Source organism: Terrapene carolina, unplaced genomic scaffold (assembly GCF_002925995.2).
Source record: "Terrapene carolina triunguis isolate 2854851 unplaced genomic scaffold, T_m_triunguis-2.0 Scaffold714, whole genome shotgun sequence".
Classification (NCBI taxonomy): Eukaryota; Metazoa; Chordata; order Testudines; family Emydidae; genus Terrapene; species Terrapene triunguis.
The window spans coordinates 22,190,560-22,211,078 of NW_020665065.1; the positions used below are offsets into that span (position 1 = coordinate 22,190,560).

Below are 20,519 nucleotides of genomic sequence, written 5' to 3' on the forward strand. Positions count from 1 at the left end.
TGTAATGTACTCAGGTGACTAGCCTGTGCTGCTGTGGCTTCACTGCTATTGATACCCAAGCCAGCTAAAGTAAAGCTAGCTTACGTCTGTCGACAGGTGCTGCAGTCACACCTCTGATTGTAGTGTAGGCAGACCCTCACTTCCTAGGAGCAGGATCGGGCTCGTAGGCTGTACTTATTGTATTGCATTTTCTATTCTCATTGCTTATTTATGTTAATGCTCTTTCTGCCAAATTCATTAACTTCATTAGAATTACAACACCAGGGTTGAATTTGACCCCTTGTGTTCCCCCCCTATAACAGGGGGGACGTTTTATTAAGTATTATCATTGTAGCTGAAATGCTAGCAATAGTTACAATTAAAGTTGCTGGAAAATTTCCCGTTTAAGTATCTGTTTTCCATCACTCATCACTTTCTGAAACTTTCACCTTTTAAGGATGAAATTTTCCAGGATTGACCCATGCCCAAGAGTTAATTTTTTTTAAAAAGTCTGAAGGAAAAGTGTTCCGCTGTTTTTGAATGAGAGGAATGAAAAAATTAAACTTTTTGGTTATTAAAAAAAAAATCTTGCAACTTCTTTTTTTTATAACAGCTCTAGCTCCAAAATGGGTGGGGGTTGTAATTTTAGAGTTTGGCAAGCCCTTGATAAATAGAAGTGCCTTTCAGTGTCCTGGTGAAAATTGATTTTAGTGTGGCCAAATTTATAAGCCTTTGGAAAAAAACCACTTTTCTTGTCAGTAAATGATAGCACTATTTTTAATGGTAACATAACTGATTGAAAGGATGTTGTGCATATGGATGTGGTAACTTATCTATGTAGTCAAAATATATTGAAAGTTTGTAGTGAATTAGGCAGGGATCAGTAGAATCCCAGCCTCATTCCCCAACCATCACGTAAGCATTCTTTGGGCCATACACGCATAAGTCCAGTACGTGCATGAAAGTGTGCATGACCTGATGCACATTTTCACACAGAGCAAATCTAGATCCCTGAATCAATCATACAGTGTATTGCGTCAATGATCAGTAGACTACTCTGGGGCAAAATTGATTGCCCAGGTAAAGTTGCATTCCGATGTTCTTCTGAGAGTTGATGATGGCATTTGTGTCTTTTTTATAGCCCCGTATGGACCAGTATTTTAATCAAATGGAGAAGATTGTGAAAGAGAGAAAAACGTCCTCCAGGATTCGTTTCATGCTTCAGGATGTAATAGACCTAAGGCTGGTATGTACCCACTGAAGTAAGTAAAAGAGCATGGTCATTGGCACTACTGTAATGGAATATCCCTCAAATGAGAGTAATAATTATTGATTACAGTAGTAGTAATGGTGAAAGGAAAATCTGTACCCTTTTTGCTCATCCCAGATATCTGGTCATTTGAAAGGTAAGAAGCACTCCTCCTTCCCCCTTCCCCGGCCTCACTTTATTGAGGGCTAAGAGATTAGTGTTTGGTGGACAGATTAATTGCTTCACATGTTTAGGATACTAAGGTCCTGTCTACACTGCAAATACGGACATGTTTTTGTAATGAGTTTTTGATAAACTCATCCAACCCGATTACAACAAACACAGCTCAGCTTTTGTCCAAAGTAGGTTTTGGGGTTTTTTATAAATAATATAAACTTGTATCTCTTGTTGTGTGTCTATTCTTAGCGCTCTGCTTAACCATGTATGTATCTATGCATTCTGGGTAGCTGTCTCAGAGTGCTGGAACTGGAGACAGAGTGCCCAGAGGACATGAGCACATAGCTACACCAGCAGCACTCTGGGGTGCTCTGAACACACAGAGGATTGAGATGACTAGCCAGTCTGGTTACACAAGGGTTTCAGAAGCCCTCTATGCACCAGGAAAAAAAGTGTGCTCAGTTTGTTACAGGAAGTTACATGTCTCAGCCTGTACTGCTAGCAAGAAGGATAATATGATTAGCTACCATGATTACAGTATACCCTCGCTATAATGAACCTGTTGGGATCCAAGCCTATACAGGAGAGATGGGCTCCACCTAAACCAAAGTGGAACCCGACTGCTGGCACTAAACATTAAAAAGGTTGCAGAGCAGTTTTTAAACTAGGAGATGGGGGAAAGCCGCCTGCTGCAGAGGAGTCTGTGGATCGGACAGAGACTTCTCTTAGAGGAGAGTCTATTGATAGAGATTCTCTAGTTTATAGTCAGGAACAGAGGATGGAAGGGCCAGATCAGACGAGAAACATTCACATAAAAAAGAATCTGACGCATCAAAAAAGGGCAGACAAATAAACAGTGACAGGTTTTTAAAGTGCTTGTACACAAATGCTAGAAGTCTAAATAATAAGATGGGTGAACTAGAGTACCTCGTGATAAAGGAGGATATTGATATAATAGGCATCACAGAAACCTGGTGGACTGAGGACAATCAATGGGACACAATCATTCCGGGGTACAAAATATATCGTAAGGACAGAACGGGTCGTGCGGGGGGAGGGAGTGGCACTATATGTGAAAGAAAATGTACAATCAAATGAAGTAAAAATCTTAAGTGAATCCACATGTTCCATAGAATCTCTATGGATAGTAATTTCATGCTCTAATAAGAATATAACATTAGGGATCTATTATCGACCACCTGACCAGGACAGTGATAGTGAGGATGAAATGCTAAGGGAAATTAGAGAGGCTATCAAAATTAAGAACTCAATAATACTGGGGGATTTTAATTATCCCCATATTGACTGGGAACATGTCACCTCAGGACGAAATGCTGAGACTAAATTTCTCGATACTTTAAATGACTGCTTCTTGGAGCAGCTGGTACGGGAACCCACAAGGGGAGAGGCAACTCTAGATTTAGTCCTGAGTGGAGCGCAGGAGCTGGTCCAAGAGGTAATAATAACAGGACCGCTTGGAAATAGTGACCATAATATAATAACATTCAACATCCCTGTGGTGGGAAGAACATCTCAACAGCCCAACACTGTGGCATTTAATTTCAAAATATGGGAACTATGCAAAAATGAGTTGGTTAGTTAAACAGAAATTAAAAGGTACAGTGACTAAAGTGAAATCCCTGCAAGCTGCATGGGCGCTTTTTAAAGACACCATAATAGAGGCCCAACTTAAATGTATACCCCAAATTAAGAAACACTGTAAAAAAACTAAAAAAGAGCCACTGTGGCTTAACAACCATGTAAAAGAAGCAGTAAGAGATAATAAGTCTTCCTTTAAAAAGTGGAAGTCAAATCCTAGTGAGGTAAATAGAAAGGAGCGTAAACACTGCTAAATTAAGTGTAAAAATGTAATAAGAAAAGCCAAAGAGGACTTTGAAGAACGGCTAGCCAAAAACTCAAAAGGTAATAACAAAATGTTTTTAAAGTACATCAGAAGCAGGAAGCCTGCTAAACAACCAGTGGGGCCCCTCGATGATAGAGATAGAAAACGAGCGCTTAAAGACGATAAAGTCATTGCGGAGAAACTAAACAAATTCTTTGCTTCAGTCTTCACGGCTGAGGATTCCCAAACCTGAACCGGCTTTTGTAGGTGACAAATCTGAGGAACTGTCACAGATTGAAGTGTCACGAGAAGAGGTTTTGGAATTATTTGATAAACTTAACAGTAACAAGTCACCGGGACCAGATGGCCTTCACCCAAGAGTTCTCAAAGAACTCAAATGTGAAATTGCAGAACTATTAACTAGGGTTTGTAACCTGTCCTTTAAATCTGCTTCTGTACCCAACGACTAGAAGATAGCTAATGTAATGCCAATATTTAAAAAGGGCTCTAGAGGTGATCGTGGCAATTACAGACCAGTAAGTCTAACGTCGATACTGGGCAAATTAGTCGAAACAATAGTAAAGAATAAAATTGTCAGACACATAGAAGAACATAAATTGTTGGGCAAAAGTCAACATGGTTTCTGTAAAGGGAAATCGTGTCTTACTAATCTATTAGAGTTCTTTGATAGGGTCAACAAACATGTGGACAAGGGGGATCCAGTGGACATAGTGTACTTAGATTTCCAGAAAGCCTTTGACAAGGTCCCTCACCAAAGGCTCATACGTAAATTAAGTTGTCATGGGATGAAAGGGAAGGTCCTTTCATGGATTGAGAACTGGTTAAAAGACAGGGAACAAAGGGTAGGAATTAATGGTAAATTCTCAGAATGGAGAGGGGTAACCAGTGGTCTTCCCCAAGGGTCAGTCCTAGGACCAATTCTATTCAACTTATTCATAAATGATCTGGGGAAAGGGGTAAAAAGTGAGGTGGCAAAGTTTGCAGATGACACTAAAGTGCTGAAGATAGTTAAGACCAAAGCAGACCGTGAAGAACTTCAAAAAGATTTCACAAAACTAAGTGATTGGGCAACAAAATGGCAAATGAAATTTAATGTGGATAAATGTAAAGTAATGCACATTGGAAAAAATAACCCCGACTATACATACAATACGATGGGGGCTAATTTAGCGACAACAAATCAGGAAAAAGATCTTGGAGTCATCGTGGATAGTTCTCTGAAGATGACCACGCAGTGTGCAGAGGCACTCAAAAAAGCAAACAGGATGTTAGGAATCATTAAAAAGGGGATAGAGAATAAGACGGAGAATATATTATTGACCTTATATAAATCAATGGATACTGCATACAGATGTGGTCCCCTCATCTCAAAAAATATATACTGGCACTAGAAAAGGTTCAGAGAAGGGCAACTAAAATGATTAGGGGTTTGGAGAGGGTCCCATATGAGGAGAGATTAAAGAGGCTAGGACTCTTCAGCTTGGAAAAGAGGAGACTAAGGGGGGATATGATAGAGGTATATAAAATTATGAGTGATGTAGAGAAAGTAGATAAGGAAAAGTTATTTACTTTTCCCATAATACAAGAACTAGGGGTCACCAAATGAAATTAATAGGCAGCAGGTTTAAAACAAATAAAAGGAAGTTCTTCTTCACACAGCGCACGGTCAACTTGTGGAACTCCTTACCTGAGGAGGTTGTGAAGGCTAGGACTATAACAGGGTTTAAAAGAGAACTGGATAAATTCATGGAGGTTAAGTCCATGAATGGCTATTAGCCACAATGGGTAAGGAATGGTGTCCCTAGACTATGTTTGTCAGAGGGTGGAGATGGATGGCAGGAGAGAGATCACTTGATCATTACCTGTTAGCTTCACTCCCTCTGGAGCACCTGGCATTGGCCACTGTCAGTAGACAGGATACTGGGCTAGATGGACCTTTGGTCTGACCCAGTACGGCCGTTCTTATGTTCTTAAGCCTTTTGTTCATTGTAGCCAGGGGTTTGTTATCATAGAATAGCAGGGTTGGAAGGGACCTCAGGAGATCATCTAGTCCAACCTGCTTCTCAAAGCAGGACCAATCCCCAGACAGATTTTTGCCCCAGATCCCTAAATGGCCCTCTCAAGGATTGAACTCACAACTCTGGGTTTAGCAGGCCAATGCTCAAACCACTGAGCTATCCCTCCCCGACCTTAACAACCTCTAAGGAAGGAGATTCCACCACCTCCCTAGGTAATCCATTCCAGTGCTTCACCACCCTCCTAGGGAAAAAGTTTTTCCTAATATCCAACCTAAACCTCCCCCATTGCAATTTGAGACCATTACTCCTTATTCTGTCATCTGCTACCACTGAGAACAGTCTAGATTCATCCTCTTTGGAACCCCCTTTCAGGTAGTTGAAAGCAGCTATCAAATCCCCCCTCATTCTTCTCTTCTGCAGACTAAATCATCCCAGTTCCCTCAGCCTTTCCTCATAAATCATGTGCTCCAGCCCCCTAATCATTTTTGTTGTCCTCTACTGGACTCTTTCCAATTTTTCCACATCCTTCTTGTAGTGTGAGGCCCAAAACTGGACACAGTACTCCAGATGAGGCTTCACCAATGCCAAATAGAGGGGAATGTTCACATCCCTCGATCTGCTGGCAATGCTTCTACTTATAGAGCCCCAAATGCCGTTAGCCTTCTTGGCAGCAAGGGCACACTGTTGACTCATATCCAGCTTCTCATCCACTGTAACCCCTAGGTCCTTTTCTGCAGAACTGCTGCCTAGCCACTCAGTCCCAAGTCTGTAGCAGTGCATGGGATTCTTCCATCCTAAGTGCAGGACTCTGCACTTGTCCTTGTTGGTTTCTTTTGGCCCAATCCTCCAATTTGTCTAGGTCCCTCTGTGTCCTATGCCTACCCTCCAGCATATCTACCACTCCTCCCAGTTTAGTGTCATCTGCAAACTTGCTGAGGGTGCAATCCACGCCATCCTCCAGATCATTAATGAAGATATTGAACAAAACCGGCCCCAGGACTGACCCTTGGGGCACTCCGCTTGATTCCAGCTGGCAACTAGACATGGAGCCATTGATCACTACCTGTTGAGCTCGATGATCTAGCCAGCTTTCTATCCACTTTATAGTCCATTCATCCAGCCCATACTTCTTTAACTTGGCAGCAAGAATACTGTGGGAGACCGTATCAAAAGCTTTGCTAAAGTCAAGGAATAACACGTCCACTGCTTTCCCCTCATCCACAGACCCAGTTATCTCATCATAGAAGGTAATTAGGTTAGTCAGGCATGACTTGCCCTTGTGAATCCATGCTGACTGTTCCTGATCACTTTCCTCTTCCTCTAAGTGCTTCAAAATTGATTCCTTGAGGACCTGCTCCATGATTTTTCCAGGGACTGAGGTGAGGCTGACTGGCCTTTAGTTCCCCGGATCCTTCTCCTTCCCTTTTTTAAAGATGGGCACTACATTAGCCTTTTTCCAGTCATCCGGGACCTCCCCAGATCGCCATGAGTTTTCAAAGATAATGGCCAATGGCTCTGCAGTCACATCCGCCAACTCCTTTAGCACCCTCGGATGCAGCGCATCCGGCCCCATGGACTTGTGCTCGTCCAGCTTTTCTAAATAAACTTTTTTCTAAACTTTTCTGAACCACTTCTTTCTTCACAGAGGGCTGGTCACCTCCTCCCCATACTGTGCTGCCCAGTGCAGTAGTCTGGGAGCTGATCTTATTCGTGAAGCCAGAGGCAAAAAAAGCATTGAGTACATTAGCTTTTTCCACATCCTCTGTCACTAGGTTGCCTCCCCCATTCAGTAAGGGGCCCACACTTTCCTTGACCACCTTCTTGACCTTCTTCTAACATACCTGTAGAAACCCTTCTTGTTACTCTTAACATCCCTTGCTAGCTGCAACTCCAAGTGTGATTTGGCCTTCCTGATTTCACTCCTGCATGCCTGAGCAATATGTTTATACTACTCCCTGGTCATTTGTCCAATCTTCCACTTCTTGTAAGCTTCTTTTTTGTGTTTAAGATCAACAAGGATTTCACTGTTAAGCCAAGCTGGTCGTCTGCCATATTTACTATTCTTTCTACACATCGGGATGGTTTGTTCCTGCAACCTCAATAAGGATTCTTTAAAATACAGCCAGCTCTCCTGGACTCCTTTCCCCCTCATGTTATTCTCCCAGGGGATCCTGCCCATCAGTTCCCTGAGGGAGTCAAAGTCTGCTTTTCTGAAGTCCAGGGTCCTGCTCTCCTTTCTTCCTTGTGTCAGGATCCTGAACTCGACCATCTCATGGTCACTGCCTCCCAGGTTCTCATCCACTTTTGCTTCCCCTACTAATTCTTCCCTGTTTGTGAGCAGCAGGTCAAGAAGAGCTCTGCCCCTAGTTGGTTCCTCTAGCACTTGCACCAGGAAATTGTCCCCTACACTTTCCAAAAACTTCCTGGATTGTCTGTGCATCGCTATATTGCTCTCCCAGCAGATATCAGGGTGATTGAAGTCCCCCATGAGAACCAGGGCCTGTGATCTAGTAACTTCTGTTAGTTGCCGGAAGAAAGCCTCATCCACCTCATCCCCCTGGTCGGGTGGTCTATAGCAGATTCCCACCACGACATCACCCCTGTTGCTAGGGTGACCAGATAGCAAGTGTGAAAAATCGGGACGGGGGTGGGGCGTAATAGGCGCCCATAAAAAAAAAAAGCCCCAAATATCAGGACTGTCCCTATAAAATGGGGACATCTGGTCACCCTGCTTGTTGCTCACACTTCTAAACTTAATCTAGGGACTCTCAGGTTTTTCTGCAGTTTCATACTGGAGCTCTGAGCAGTCATACTGCTCTCTTACATACAATGTAACTCCCCCACCTTTTCTGCCCTGCCTGTCCTCCCTGAACAGTTTATAGCGAAAGGACAATTAAAAAAAATGGGCAGAGGGACTGGGACTTGGTCTGTCTGGGGCTTCAGGCTGTCTGCCCTGCATGGCTGGGGCTGGGGCTCCGAGCTGTCAGCCATGCACGGCTGCGGCTGGGCTCGGGGCTGTCAGCCCTGCATGGCAGTGGGGTTGGGGCTTCAGGCTGTCAGCCCTGCACAGCAATGGTGTTAGGGCTCCGGGCTGTCAAGCCTTGCACGGGGGCGGGCCTTTGGGCTGTCAGCCCTGCATGGTGGGTTTGGGGCTCCAGGCTTCAACCCTGCGCACTGGGGCTCCGGCTTCAGCCCTTGGCAGGGGGAGGTGGGATAGGGGCCTACTCCTTAGTTTCTGCCCTTGGTCTCAACGTATGATGTGGGATAAAAATTGTTGGGGTTTTTTTTTACAATAGAGTACTTACTGTAGTTGGGATCCAGGGACCAGGTTTGTTATACCCAAAGGTTCATAATAAGGAAGGGTCTTATAGGGGGTTTTACTTATTAACCATATTGCGTGTGGACACAAATTACCTTTAGAGCTGGCCATATCAATAACTGGTTCCAAACTTGTCTGAAAGTTAGTGAGGATGAGTCCAATCTAAACTAAAAATGTAAAAAAATCTAAAAATGTAGCCAGACTAAAGCTTAATACATAACCTGGGCTTTAACGCCGTTACAGAGTATAATAGAGGTCATCTACACTAAAAATTGTAAACAGGTTGTAGCCAGGTCAAGAAACAACCATGGTATATTTGGATCCTTGGTGTTTTGGGGTAGATGAATCTGTATAGTATGGGGTCTAGTGACAGCATCAATCGCCTAATTTTTTCTTGTGCATAAAGGTTCCACTTTTTTTCCCAAAGAGTTCCCGTTTGGCCCATATTAGATTCTTTTATAGTGTGGGGTAGCATTTCTCAAAGCAAGTTATTCCAGCCCCTATTGATTCAGGTCCAGGTAAACTGTCTCACGTTAGTATATATTCAGTCTTGGAATAACTGGCAAATCAGTTTTCCACAAAAATACAGCTATTACTGCTCTTTTGGATCAAGTTGGTATTCAGTTATGCTGCATAGGATAGAAAAGATAATGATCTGAAGACTTTTATAGCACAAGTGGTTAAAGCAGCCTTGCATGTTATGTCAGTCGTGTTCTTTTATGAAGGTGGATCCTTGTTACAGAAGCCAAATTCAATGATATATTCTTGCATTATATATACATTCTACTATTGTAAGTCTGAGGCTAGAAATGGGGTATGGGTTAGGTGACCCAGCTCCACAGCATCCTTTTCACTGGTGGTCCTTCTAATCTAAAGATACATGTACTCTAAAGATACTAACAGTGACATATAGAGTACAGACACTGCACTCCCAGCTAACACAGATATAAATAGCAGTGTAGACAGTGAGGCACAGCTTATGTATGTAGAGTAGAATAGAGTGCCCTACATGACTGAAGCCCGAGTATATATACCCTACCTGGGCTAGCTACATGCCCAAGCAGTGCCTCCCACATCTACAGTGTTATTTTTAGCAGTGCAGCGTCCTGCTGCCTCCCTGCTGCCGCAGCCTTTGCCCACAAAGTGAAAGGCTGAGGCAGGGGAGAAAGACTCTGGCATCAGGAAAAGGCTCTGGTAGCTCTCCGCTGTCTTCCCCCTGAAAGAGCCTTTCCTCATCGCAGTAAAAGGCTCTGGCAGTGGCGAGCTTCTTGAGCCTTTCACTGCAGCATGTAGCTACACATATTGGGCTTGTACTCTACATGCTGCTGTAAATGTATGTAAGGGTATGTCTACTCTGCAATTAAAAACCCATGGCTGGTCTGTGCCAGCTGATTTGGGCTCATAGGGCTGTTTAATTGCAGTGTAGATGTTTGGGCTCAGGCTGGAGCCCAAGCACTAGGGGGACCCTGCGAGGTGAGAGGGTCCCAGAGTTTGGGCTTCATCCTGAGTCAGAATGTCTTCATGTCAGTTAAACAGCCCTGCAGCCTAAGGCCGCGAGCCCAAGTCAGCTGGCACGGGCCAGCATTTGGTATCTAATTACAGAGTAAACATATCCTAAGGGCGAGAAGATTACTGAGAAGCTAGCTATTGAACTGTGTAAGCCACTTTTACAACCTTACTCTCACCATGTCCTTGATATCACATTTACTAGGCTTCTCTGTAAATGCCATAGAACTCATTTTAGGTTCTTGTGTACTGCCTTATACAGTGCAACTGGGTATCCCGGAGAGCAGATCAAGGCCCCAAGACTATTGAGCAGATTCATAAAGAAGCAAAAATTGAAGAGCAAGAAGAGCAGAGAAAGGTCCAGCAACTCATGACCAAAGAGAAGAGAAGACCAGGTAAAGAACCACACAAATTAGCTCTCATTTCACTGTTCAAAATCATATCAAAAAGGCACAAATCTGTTAAGGAATTTCTGTCACGGACATGAATGAGATTGGAAGAGGCGGAAAATCTGAGGATACTTTCTCCAGCATCCCTCTGCAATGTCAAGCACCATCCACCCTCCCAGAGAAGCTGGTTTCTCCTGCTAAAATGATCACTGATGAAATTGCTAACATTGTTGACAAAGAGGGTCTCATGGAAATCTGGTTCTGTTGCCTGCTCTGCATTGACTTCCTATGTGTGTTTTTTTGGGGAAAATCCCTTAAGTTCCTAAATGCCTCAGTTTCCTTATTTGTAAAATTGTAATTACACCATATGGGTGGTTGATGCTTAAATGTTACATTTATGTGAAGCACTGCACTTCTCTAGGGCTTCACAGGGATCTCACAGTATTATAATTACTATTTAGGAGTCACATTCTGCCTGTCTTACTCACATTGAGTAGCATCTTACTTCATGAATACTGTGATTTCAACAAACGGGAGTACTCCCATAGTAAGATGCAATTCAGTGTGTGAAAGGGTGTGATAGCCTGACCTTAAATTGTTGTTAGGCATCAAACTTAAACACCCATTGAGATGACTAGAGGCTGTTCATACCTTTCTGAGCTATTGTACCAAAATCAGCCATGCTAAAAGCAGGTCCGGATCCTTTTGATTTCAGTAGCATCACACTTGGTTATCCCAGCACTGAGTTGTCTCATTGAAACTGCTGAGACTGGGAGGGCGAGGAAATATCACAAAAGTTTGCCCTTCAAAATTGTGGTGTTTTTTTCTCAGGCCTGTTTATAATACAACAATTAATAATCTACATGTGCCACAGTTCCTGAGGTAACTGCACCTCTGACCCCTTCAGGTGGCCTCCTTAAGAGCACTCCACTTAGGTCTCATGCTTCTAACTATCACCTTGCTCAGGGCGGAGGTCTATGACTCTCCCTCTAGACCAGAAATTTGGCTGCAATTCCTCATGCAATTCCACTGTTATTATCCCAGTTGGTCTAAGTTTAGTTCAGCATCTGCACCTCTGCTTTCTTTCTGGGCAATGACAGGCACTAACCAGTGGCCAGTCAGCCTTCATAAAGAAAATATTATTCAGAACAAAAGCATTACAGAGAAAACCTATCTTAAAAACAGTAAACAACTCACATGCAGGTCTTAGTTTACTAGGCAAATCCATCTTCTACATGAAAACCCTGATAGAAACAAAGTACTTCAAACCCTTCCGCATGTCTGCCCCTCTTGGTCACAGTGTCATGCTAATTCTTGGACTGAGTGAGAGTGACTCCCTCCCATGTCATGGTGACCACTTTCTACAGCTCTCAGTTCTTTGTTTGGTAACCATCTTTAACCACATCAAGCTAGCATGTGCCATTTCTCCCAAGGGGTGAGCCACCTGCCTAGGAATTTTCATTAATTACCCCCAAATGATGTTAGTTCCTGCAGGAAACCCCTGCAACTCCCCCATGGAGCCAGAATACAATCCATAGCTCAGAAAGATATACATAATGTTTATAAAGTTGATACAATAGTCTTTGAATATCCCATGCCTCTATAATATCTAATCTAGGTTACATCTCCAAAATTCATGCTTAACATTCACATTGTAGAGTTGTGCTGGGCTCAAAGTAGGGCTGCAGCCTCTTCTTTGACTTTCTCAGATCAAGTTTTAGAGGTAAAGACTGTACACATTGCCCTTGGATACGTTTGGACCATGATCAACAGTTTTAAGGAGAAAGACCAGGAGTACTTGTGGCACCTTAGAGACTAACAAATTTATTAGAGCATAAGCTTTCGTGGGCTAAAGCCCACTTCTTCGGATGCATATATTAAAATAGCCACCCGCAGGTCTGTCATTGAATGACCAGACAGGATAAAGTGTTCTCCCAATGACAGACCTGCGGGTGGCTATTTTACAATAGAAAAACTTCAAAAACAGACTCCAACGAGAGACTGCTGAGCTGGAATTGATATGCAAACTAGATACAATCAATTTAGGATTGAATAAGGACTGGGAATGGCTGAGCCATTACAAACATTGAATCTATCTCCCCTTGTAAGTATTCTCACACTTCTTATCAAACTGTCTGTACTGGGCTATCTTGATTATCACTTCAAAAGTTTTTTGTTTGTTTGTTTATTTTTTTTCCTCTTACTTAATTGGCCTCTCAGAGTTGGTAAGACAACTCCCACCTGTTCATGCTCTCTGTATGTGTGTATATATATATCTCCTCAATATATGTTCCATTCTATATGCATCCAAAGAAGTGGGCTGTAGCCCACGAAAGCTTCTGCTCTAATAAATTTGTTAGTCTCTAAGATGCCACAAGTACTCCTGTTCTTTTTGCGGATACAGACTAACACGGCTGCTACTCTGAAACCAGTTTTAAGGAGGTTTTGATTGACTTTGTTGTTTTTGTAGGTGTCCAGAGGGTAGATGAAGGTGGATGGAACACTGTTCAGGGGACAAAGAATAGTCGTGTGCTTGATCCCACCAAATTCCTTAAAATCACCAAGGTAAGTATCAATGGACTGAGTCACTTAATGTTGACAAAGCTACCTGGATATTAGTTTGGGAAATTTTTGTTTGTTTAGATCTATGGAGGAGATGGTTTGGTGCTTATAGGTACAAAGAGGCACCAGTGCAGAACCTTGCCTTACTCTTTTTTCTAGGGTGTTTTAATTCGTAAAATCTTTGGAGAGGCAGGTCTGAGCTGAATGTAAATAAAACATTGAGCAAATGTTATTGGCTCTGAATGTTCAAAGATTATTTGAACTAAGGAAAGACAACATAAGTACACATTTTTTAAGATTCATAATGATCCATTTTTGATCCAAAATTTTCTTGAGTTGAAAAGAGAATGTGAATTCAGGTACTATCTTTGACATGGAATAATACATCAAGCAGCTATCCCACAAGGCCTCTCAAATGCCTTGGAAGGCCTGCCTGTGGTTATCATGGAGGCAGAACTCAGGAAGATTCTTGGAGTTCAGTTTCTAGCCTCTGTAAGCAGAGATGCCCCACCATACTCTCAGTACATAGAGTCCACAGTATTCTCTCAGTTTTGCTTCAGGCCTGATAGTAGGCTCCTTCTAGACTACAGTTTTCTGATAATTGGCTCTTGTATCTTTCTGTCTCTTGTCCAGACTTTTTTTTTCTGAACCCCATCCTGTCCACTTCTGGATCTTCCAGAGAGAGGCCCAGGATGTCACCTTGTATTTCTGTACTTTCGTGATTCTCATTCTGTTTTTTGGACTCCCCTTCTGCAAATACACAGGGAAGAAGAGCAGGGCTGGCTCTAGGCACCAGCGTTCCAAGCATCTGCTTGGGGCGGCACTTTTCAAGGGGTGGCACTCCGCCCCCCCCCTTTTTTTTTTTTTTTTTGCTTGAGGTGGCAAAAAAACTGGAGCCGGCCCTGAAGAAGAGGGAAGGGACACCCTCTTCCTCAGAAGATAGCAGGTTTTCCATTTCATCCTCTCTTAATTGGCAATGCTTTAAAGAGCTGCCTGGGCAGGGAAGATTTAAGCACCAAGAGTCTTGGTGCAGGAGAGGTCTGAGCCCTGGTATCTGGTTTCCATTGCCAAGGAAACTGGCCATAGCTCCCCCTACTGCCACTTCTTCTCCAGTGTTCCACCACCTCCTCTCTCCTCAACTGAACTACTCTTTGGGGAGGGGAGGGTTGCTTTCCCTCTACTTGCTGCTTATCATAGGTGACAGCACCAAGAGCTTTGAGGGTCTGTGGTTTGAAATGAGCAATGAACACTCACTTTTCATTTGTAGATTTCTGGGTGCAATCAGGAGACTCATATCGGCCTTTCAGCTTCCTATAAACTGTTATAAATTTGAATCTGATCCTGCAAATCTTGCCCCAACCATCATCTGAGCCTCTGATGAGCGGCTTTTTGTTATTCTTACCAGCAAAGTGGGATTTCTTGTGACAGTAATCTCAGACGCAGGGTCTGAGTATATATATATATAGAATATTATCATTGAATATTAGGGTTAGAAGGGACCTCAGGAGGTCATCTAGTCCAACCTACTGCTCAAAGATCCCTAAATGGCCCTCTCCCACTGAGCTATCCCTCGCCCCCCGCTTTGCTAGAGTTCTTTCTAGACAAAATGGTTCTGAGAACAGCTTTGGAATTTCTATCCAAAGAAAGAGAACTTGGTCCTTCGCATTATTAGGATGATTTCTTAATTATTTTTTTTTTTTTTTTGCCCTAATCAGTGCCACCCTATTTTCCTTTAGTGCCTGAATGTTAAGAGGCCTATAAAGTAGGACCAGGACAGAATAAAATCTTTCTGCGGATCTTTATGGAGATTGTACAGCAGGCCTCCAAAGCCCTGTCTAGTGAGGTGGACTTATTCTGCTAATATTCAAGCTTACAACTCAGATGAGAGAAGCTCTTCTACTGTGGTTAGTGTACATACCTCTATCTCCATGGCAGCTTCATGGGCAGAAAGAAACAGAGGCTGTTCCAAGGAGATCTGCAGTATCACAACCTGGTAGTCAATAAATTTGTTTGCTGATCATTACAAAACAGATTTCCTGTTCTTGTAAGACACTGCTTTTTCCCTCCAGATCCTGCAAACCTTTTCTTTTCATGCCTTTCTCTGTTCTGATCCTTGCTGCTTGCAAATTCCCAGCAATGCCAGGATTGGCAGATTTCATAGTGAGTGGAAACCATTTATTCATTACACACAAAATGGTCATCTCTCACATGCTTAATGCATCAATCCTGTATTCTCTCTTTAAAACTACTGTTAAGATCTTTTGATCTTATTGATAGGAAGTTCACAGATGTTTTACACTTACTCTTTGTGAGGGTTGCTTTCCCTTGGATGTTTTACACTTACGCTTTGGAAGCATCTATTTGGGGTGTGCTTAGATACCCCCTGCCTTTTAGAGGCTGAGGATTGATCTCCAAGAATATACTAGAAATGTGCCTCTGTGCTAATAAGGGGTCTTACCAGTTGTACCAGAATTAGTAAGTGGAGTTATGTGAAAAGATCCATTTACAGGTAAGGAGCAAATTTTTCCAATTTGTGAGTATTTGATCATCTGTGTTGATGTGTATTGCAGTCCACAATAGATGAGAAGATTCAGCTTGTGCCTAAAGCCCAGTTGGGCAGCTGGGGGAAGGGCAGCAGTGGTGGAGCAAAGGCCAGTGAGATTGGTAAGTTTTACCTCAGTTTATATACTGTCCTTGATGTTGATCCTTGTAGTTGTAGTTTAGCTCCTTGTTGATCCATCATTGTGGTAATTTTGAACAAACCACTTAATGTGAAGTAAGAGGTATATATGCTGTGGCCATCTAAAATTAATGAATTCAGAGCTCAGGCCTAGATAATGTCCAATCTGTAAAGTTTGTGTAGTGAATGATCAAGAATACATTCCTTAAAGCAGAATGTGACATAACAGTTCTTCTTCGAGTGATTGCTCATGTGTATTCCACAATAGGTGTGCGTGCTCGCCACGTGCACCGGTGCTGGAAGTTTTTCCCCTGGCAGTACCCGTAGTGGGGGAGCGCCCCCCACAACCCCTGGAGTGGCGCCTGCCTGGCACAGTATAAGGGGAGCTGCACGCTCCCCCCACCCTCAGTTCCTTCTTGCCGCCAGTGGAGGTGCGTCGGAACTGCTTAGCTCTCGCCTTGCTGCAGCTTGTCCCCAGAACTGTTCGTTCAGTAGTACTTGTATGCAGTTTAGTTTTCAGTAAAGTTTAGTTAGTTAGTGGGCCCGGGCCAGGGCATACCCCGTGCCCCAGGATTTAAGTCGTGCAGCTCCTGTAGGCATTCTATGCCAATGAGTGACCCACACACAGACTGTCTGCGCTGCTTGGGAGAAACCCATATCAGCGAAAGGTGCAAGATCTGCAAGTCATTCAAGGTTCGGACTGAAAAAGAAAGGGACATTAGACTCCGGGCCATCCTGATGGAGTCGGCGCTGGCCCCGACCCCAGCACGCCGCTCCGATCCGGTACCTGGCACCGCGGTGTCAATATGTGGAGACCCTCCGGTACCTTCGACTAGTCGGCACTGCTCCCCTTCCAAGGGGCATGTCAAGAGGACCGGAAAGACTCCCTCTTCGCAATGGCACCGAGGGAAATCTGGGACAGAGGCTAGGCACATGTCGGGTAGTCCTCGGTCCCCGTCGGGCCCTATGCCTCCAACTCACACGGAGCGGAGTAGCCCAGCCCCTTCAGAACAGGCATCTCCGGATTGGACCGTGGTGGACGTCGCCGACGGTCCTCGTCTCGAAGGCGGTACCACAGTCGGTTGCGGCATGACCGTCAACGCCGTTCCCGCTTGGAATCCCGCTCTAAGTCTCCATGTTCTGTCCCCCTCGGCACCGAGCAGGGTGGCCTTGCCGCTCCATGAAGGGGTGGCAAAATTTTCACGTGCCCTGTGGCAAACACCAGCCTCATTGGCTCCACTCTGTAAGAAGGCGGAGCGCAAGTACTTTGTGCCCACTAAGGGGCAAGAGTATTTGTGTACCCACCCGGCGCCCAACTCCTTGGTGGTCGAGTCGGTCAACCACAGGGAGCAACAGGGGCGGGCAGCCAGCCCCGACCCCAAAGAACAAAGACTCTCGGAGGCTGGATGCTTTCGGGAGAAAAATTTATTCGTCGTCAAGCTTCCAGTTGAGAGTAGCAAACCATCAAGCTCTCCTGGGTCGCTACGAGTTTAATCTCTGGGGATCCCTCCCCAAGTTCGAGGACTCCCTCCGGGAGCGCGATAGAAAGGAGTTTAAGGCGCTTGTGGAGGATGGGGCAGCTGCCGCAAGGGCGTCCCTGCAGACTGCTTCGGATGCAGCGGACACAGCCACACCGTCCATTGCCTCAGCGGTGTCCATGAGACGGGCGTCCTGGCTTCTGCTTTCTGGGCTATCCAGCGAAGCGCAGTCGTCGATGCAGGATCTCCCTTTTGACGGGAAGGCGCTGTTCGCGGAGGAAATGGACACAAGGCTGCACGGCATGAAAGACTCCCGCACGACCCTCCAGACCCTGGGCCTCTATGTTCCTGCTCCGGCAAAACCCAAGTTCAAGCCACAGCAGGCTCCCGCCCAGGTCGCCCTCCCGAAATACGAGGCCGCCCATAAGAAGCAATGGGACTATAAAAAATGCCCGCAAAGACAATACCGGCCTGCCCCCCAGCCTGGGTCCTCTATGGGCAAGCAGGTGGGTAAAAGGCGGTTTTGACGGGATGCTCGGGGGTACCCCGCCAGTTTTCAGCAGGGATCCCCCAATCAAGCTCCCTTTCTCCAATCGGTTGTGTGCGTTCCTTCCGGAATGGTCACGGCTCACCTCAGACCGTTGGGTCCTCAGCACCATCTCCCGAGGTTACACCCTCCAGTTTATCTCCTACCTGCCCAACCACCTGCCGCCCCCATCCTTCTTGGAGCCCATCGCACCAGGGTCTGCTTGAGCAGGAGGTCGGGTGGCTCCTGGAACTAGGAGCGTTAGAGGCGGTGCCCACGGAGTTCCTTGGCAAGTGGTATTACTCCCAGTATTTCCTTATCCCGACCCATACTGGACCTGCGAGGTCTGAATCAGTACTTGGTAAAACTCAAGTTTCGCATGGTTTCCCTGGCCTCCATCATCCCCTCCCTGGATCCTGGGGGTCGGTACACAGCCCTCAATCTACAGGACGCGTACTTCCACATCCACATATTCGAGGGGCAAAGGCGCTTCCTCTGTTTTGTGGTGGGACAGAATCACTACCAATTCATTGTCCTCCCATTTGGTCTGTCCACTGCCCCCAGGGTCTTTACAAAGTGCATGTCGGTAGTAGCAGCCTACCTCAGGTGCCGGGGGGTCCAGATAATCCCCTATCTGGACAACTGGCTAGTCAAGGGCGCCTCCCGGTCACAGGTGAGGGATCATGTGGCACTCCTCCTGTCCACATGCACCGCCCTGGGCCTGTTGGTAAACAACACCAAGTCCACATTAGTCCTAGTCCAGCGCATAGAGTTTATCGGGGCGCTCTTGGACGCAATGTTGGCCAGGGCCTCTCTCCCCACAGACAGGTTCAAGACCCTGAAAGGGCTCATCGACTCGATCGTAAGGTTCCCGGTGATGACAGCCAGGTCCTGCCTACAGCTGCTAGGTCACATGTCGGCGTGCACGTATGTGGTCCGCCATGCCAGGCTTAGGATGAGGCCTCTCCAGCTCTGGCTGGCCTCGCAATTCTCCCAAGCCACGGACAGGTTGGACAAGGTCCTCACCGTGCCGAACTCGGTGACCACCTCCCTACGGTGGTGGTCCGCACCGAGCAACATGCTCGAAGGGGTCCCATTCAGGGACGGGCCCATCCATGGAGCTGGTGTCCGATGCATCGGACCTGGGCTGGGGAGCCCATTTGGGAAATTTTCAGACCCAAGGCCTGTGGTCTCCGCAAGACCTGACCCTTCAAATAAACATCAAGGAACTCAGGGCGGTGCGGCTGGCGTGTACAGCCTTCCTCTTGCATCTGAAGGGCAAGGCAGTCAGGGTTCTCACGGACAACACGGCCTCGATGTTCTATATCAACAGGCAAGGCGGAGCTCGATCCTCCGCCCTCTGCCACGAAGCCCTCAGTCTGTGGGACTTCTGTATAGCCCACGACATCCACCTAAAAGCCTTTCACCTACCGGGTGCCCAGAATGTGAGGGTGGATCGCTTGAGCAGGGATTTTTCCTCTCAGCATGAGTGGTCCCTACACCGGAAGTGGCCCTCCGGCTTTTCCGGAGGTGGGGAACTCCCCAGGTAGACCTATTCGTGACCCGACAGAACTGACGATGCACCCGGTTCTGCTCCGGGGGGCGGGCTAGGGGGGGGGCGCTATCTCTGATGCCTTTGTCCTGCCCTGGTCTGGCCAACTCCTATACGCCTTCCTCCCCGTTCCCGCTGATCAGCAGGGTCCTAGAGAAAATAAAGACGGACAAGGCCAGGGTCCTCCTCATTGCCCCGGCGTGGCCCAGGCAGCACTGGTACGAGATCCCCTGGAGCCTGGCGGTGGCTCCGCCGTGGCCGTTGCCACTCCGCCCAGACCTGCTCTCTCAGGACCGGAGCCGTCTCCTCCACCCCAACTTGGCAGCTCTTCACCTCACGACGTGGCTGCTCAGTGGCTAGGTGGCGAGGAGAGAACATGTTCAGCTCTGGTCCAGCGCATCCTCCTTGAGAGTAGGCGGCCCTCCACTCGCTGCTCCTACATGTCAAAGTGGTCTCGTTTTGCTAGGTGGGCGATGGACCAAGGTGTATCCCCAACGGCTGCCCCGATCCAGCTTATCCTCGATTACCTCCTCTGCCTGAGGGCCCAGGGCCTGGTGCCCTTATCGGTCAGGGTGCATCTGGCAGCCATATTGGTTTTCCATCCCCCGGTGCAAGGGCACACGGTATTCTCCCATGCTATGACCGGCCGGTTCCTTATGGGTTTGGACCGGCTTTACCTGTATTCTAAGCCCCTGGTCCTGCAGTGGGACCTGAATCTGGTGCTGGCTCGGCTTACGGGGCCCCCGTTTGAGCCACTGGTCACGTGTTCCTGGTCTCACCTCTCATGGAAGGCGACCTTCCTGGTTGCTATCACATCGGCCAGGCGGGTCTCAGAGCTCAGGGCCCTGACCTCCGAGCCGCTGTATACTGTGTTTCATAAGTACACGGTCCAGCTCCGCCCACACCCTGGTTCCTCCCGAAGGTGATCTCCGCCTACCACATGGGTCAGGACATTTTTCTACCAGTCCTTTGCCCTAAACCTCACGCGACTAATGAGGAACGCTGCCTCCACACGCTCGATGTGAGGCAGGCTCTGGCTTTCTACCTTGAGCGAACCAAGCCGTTCAGAAAGTCCTCGCAGCTGTTTGTCGCCTCAGCTGAGCGCGCGGGAGGCCAGCCGATTTCCACTCAGCGGCTGTCCAACTGGATCACTTCGTGCATCCGCTCCTGTTATGAGCTGGCGGGTGTTCCCCCGCAGCCTATTGTTAGGGCACACTCGA

General features: G+C 46.4%; 1 protein-coding gene across 1 annotated transcript in view; it reads left to right on the plus strand.

Annotated features, from left to right (window-relative positions):
* EIF4G3 (eukaryotic translation initiation factor 4 gamma 3) overlaps positions 1–20,519 on the plus strand; it is a 399,442-nt gene that overhangs the window by 321,767 nt on the left and 57,156 nt on the right. The window contains exons 23-26 of the mRNA XM_026659916.2: positions 1,121–1,225; positions 10,375–10,507; positions 12,972–13,066; positions 15,634–15,727. Of these exons, the coding sequence (XP_026515701.1) occupies positions 1,121–1,225; positions 10,375–10,507; positions 12,972–13,066; positions 15,634–15,727 (427 nt within the window). The remainder of the gene's footprint in view (positions 1–1,120; positions 1,226–10,374; positions 10,508–12,971; positions 13,067–15,633; positions 15,728–20,519) is intronic.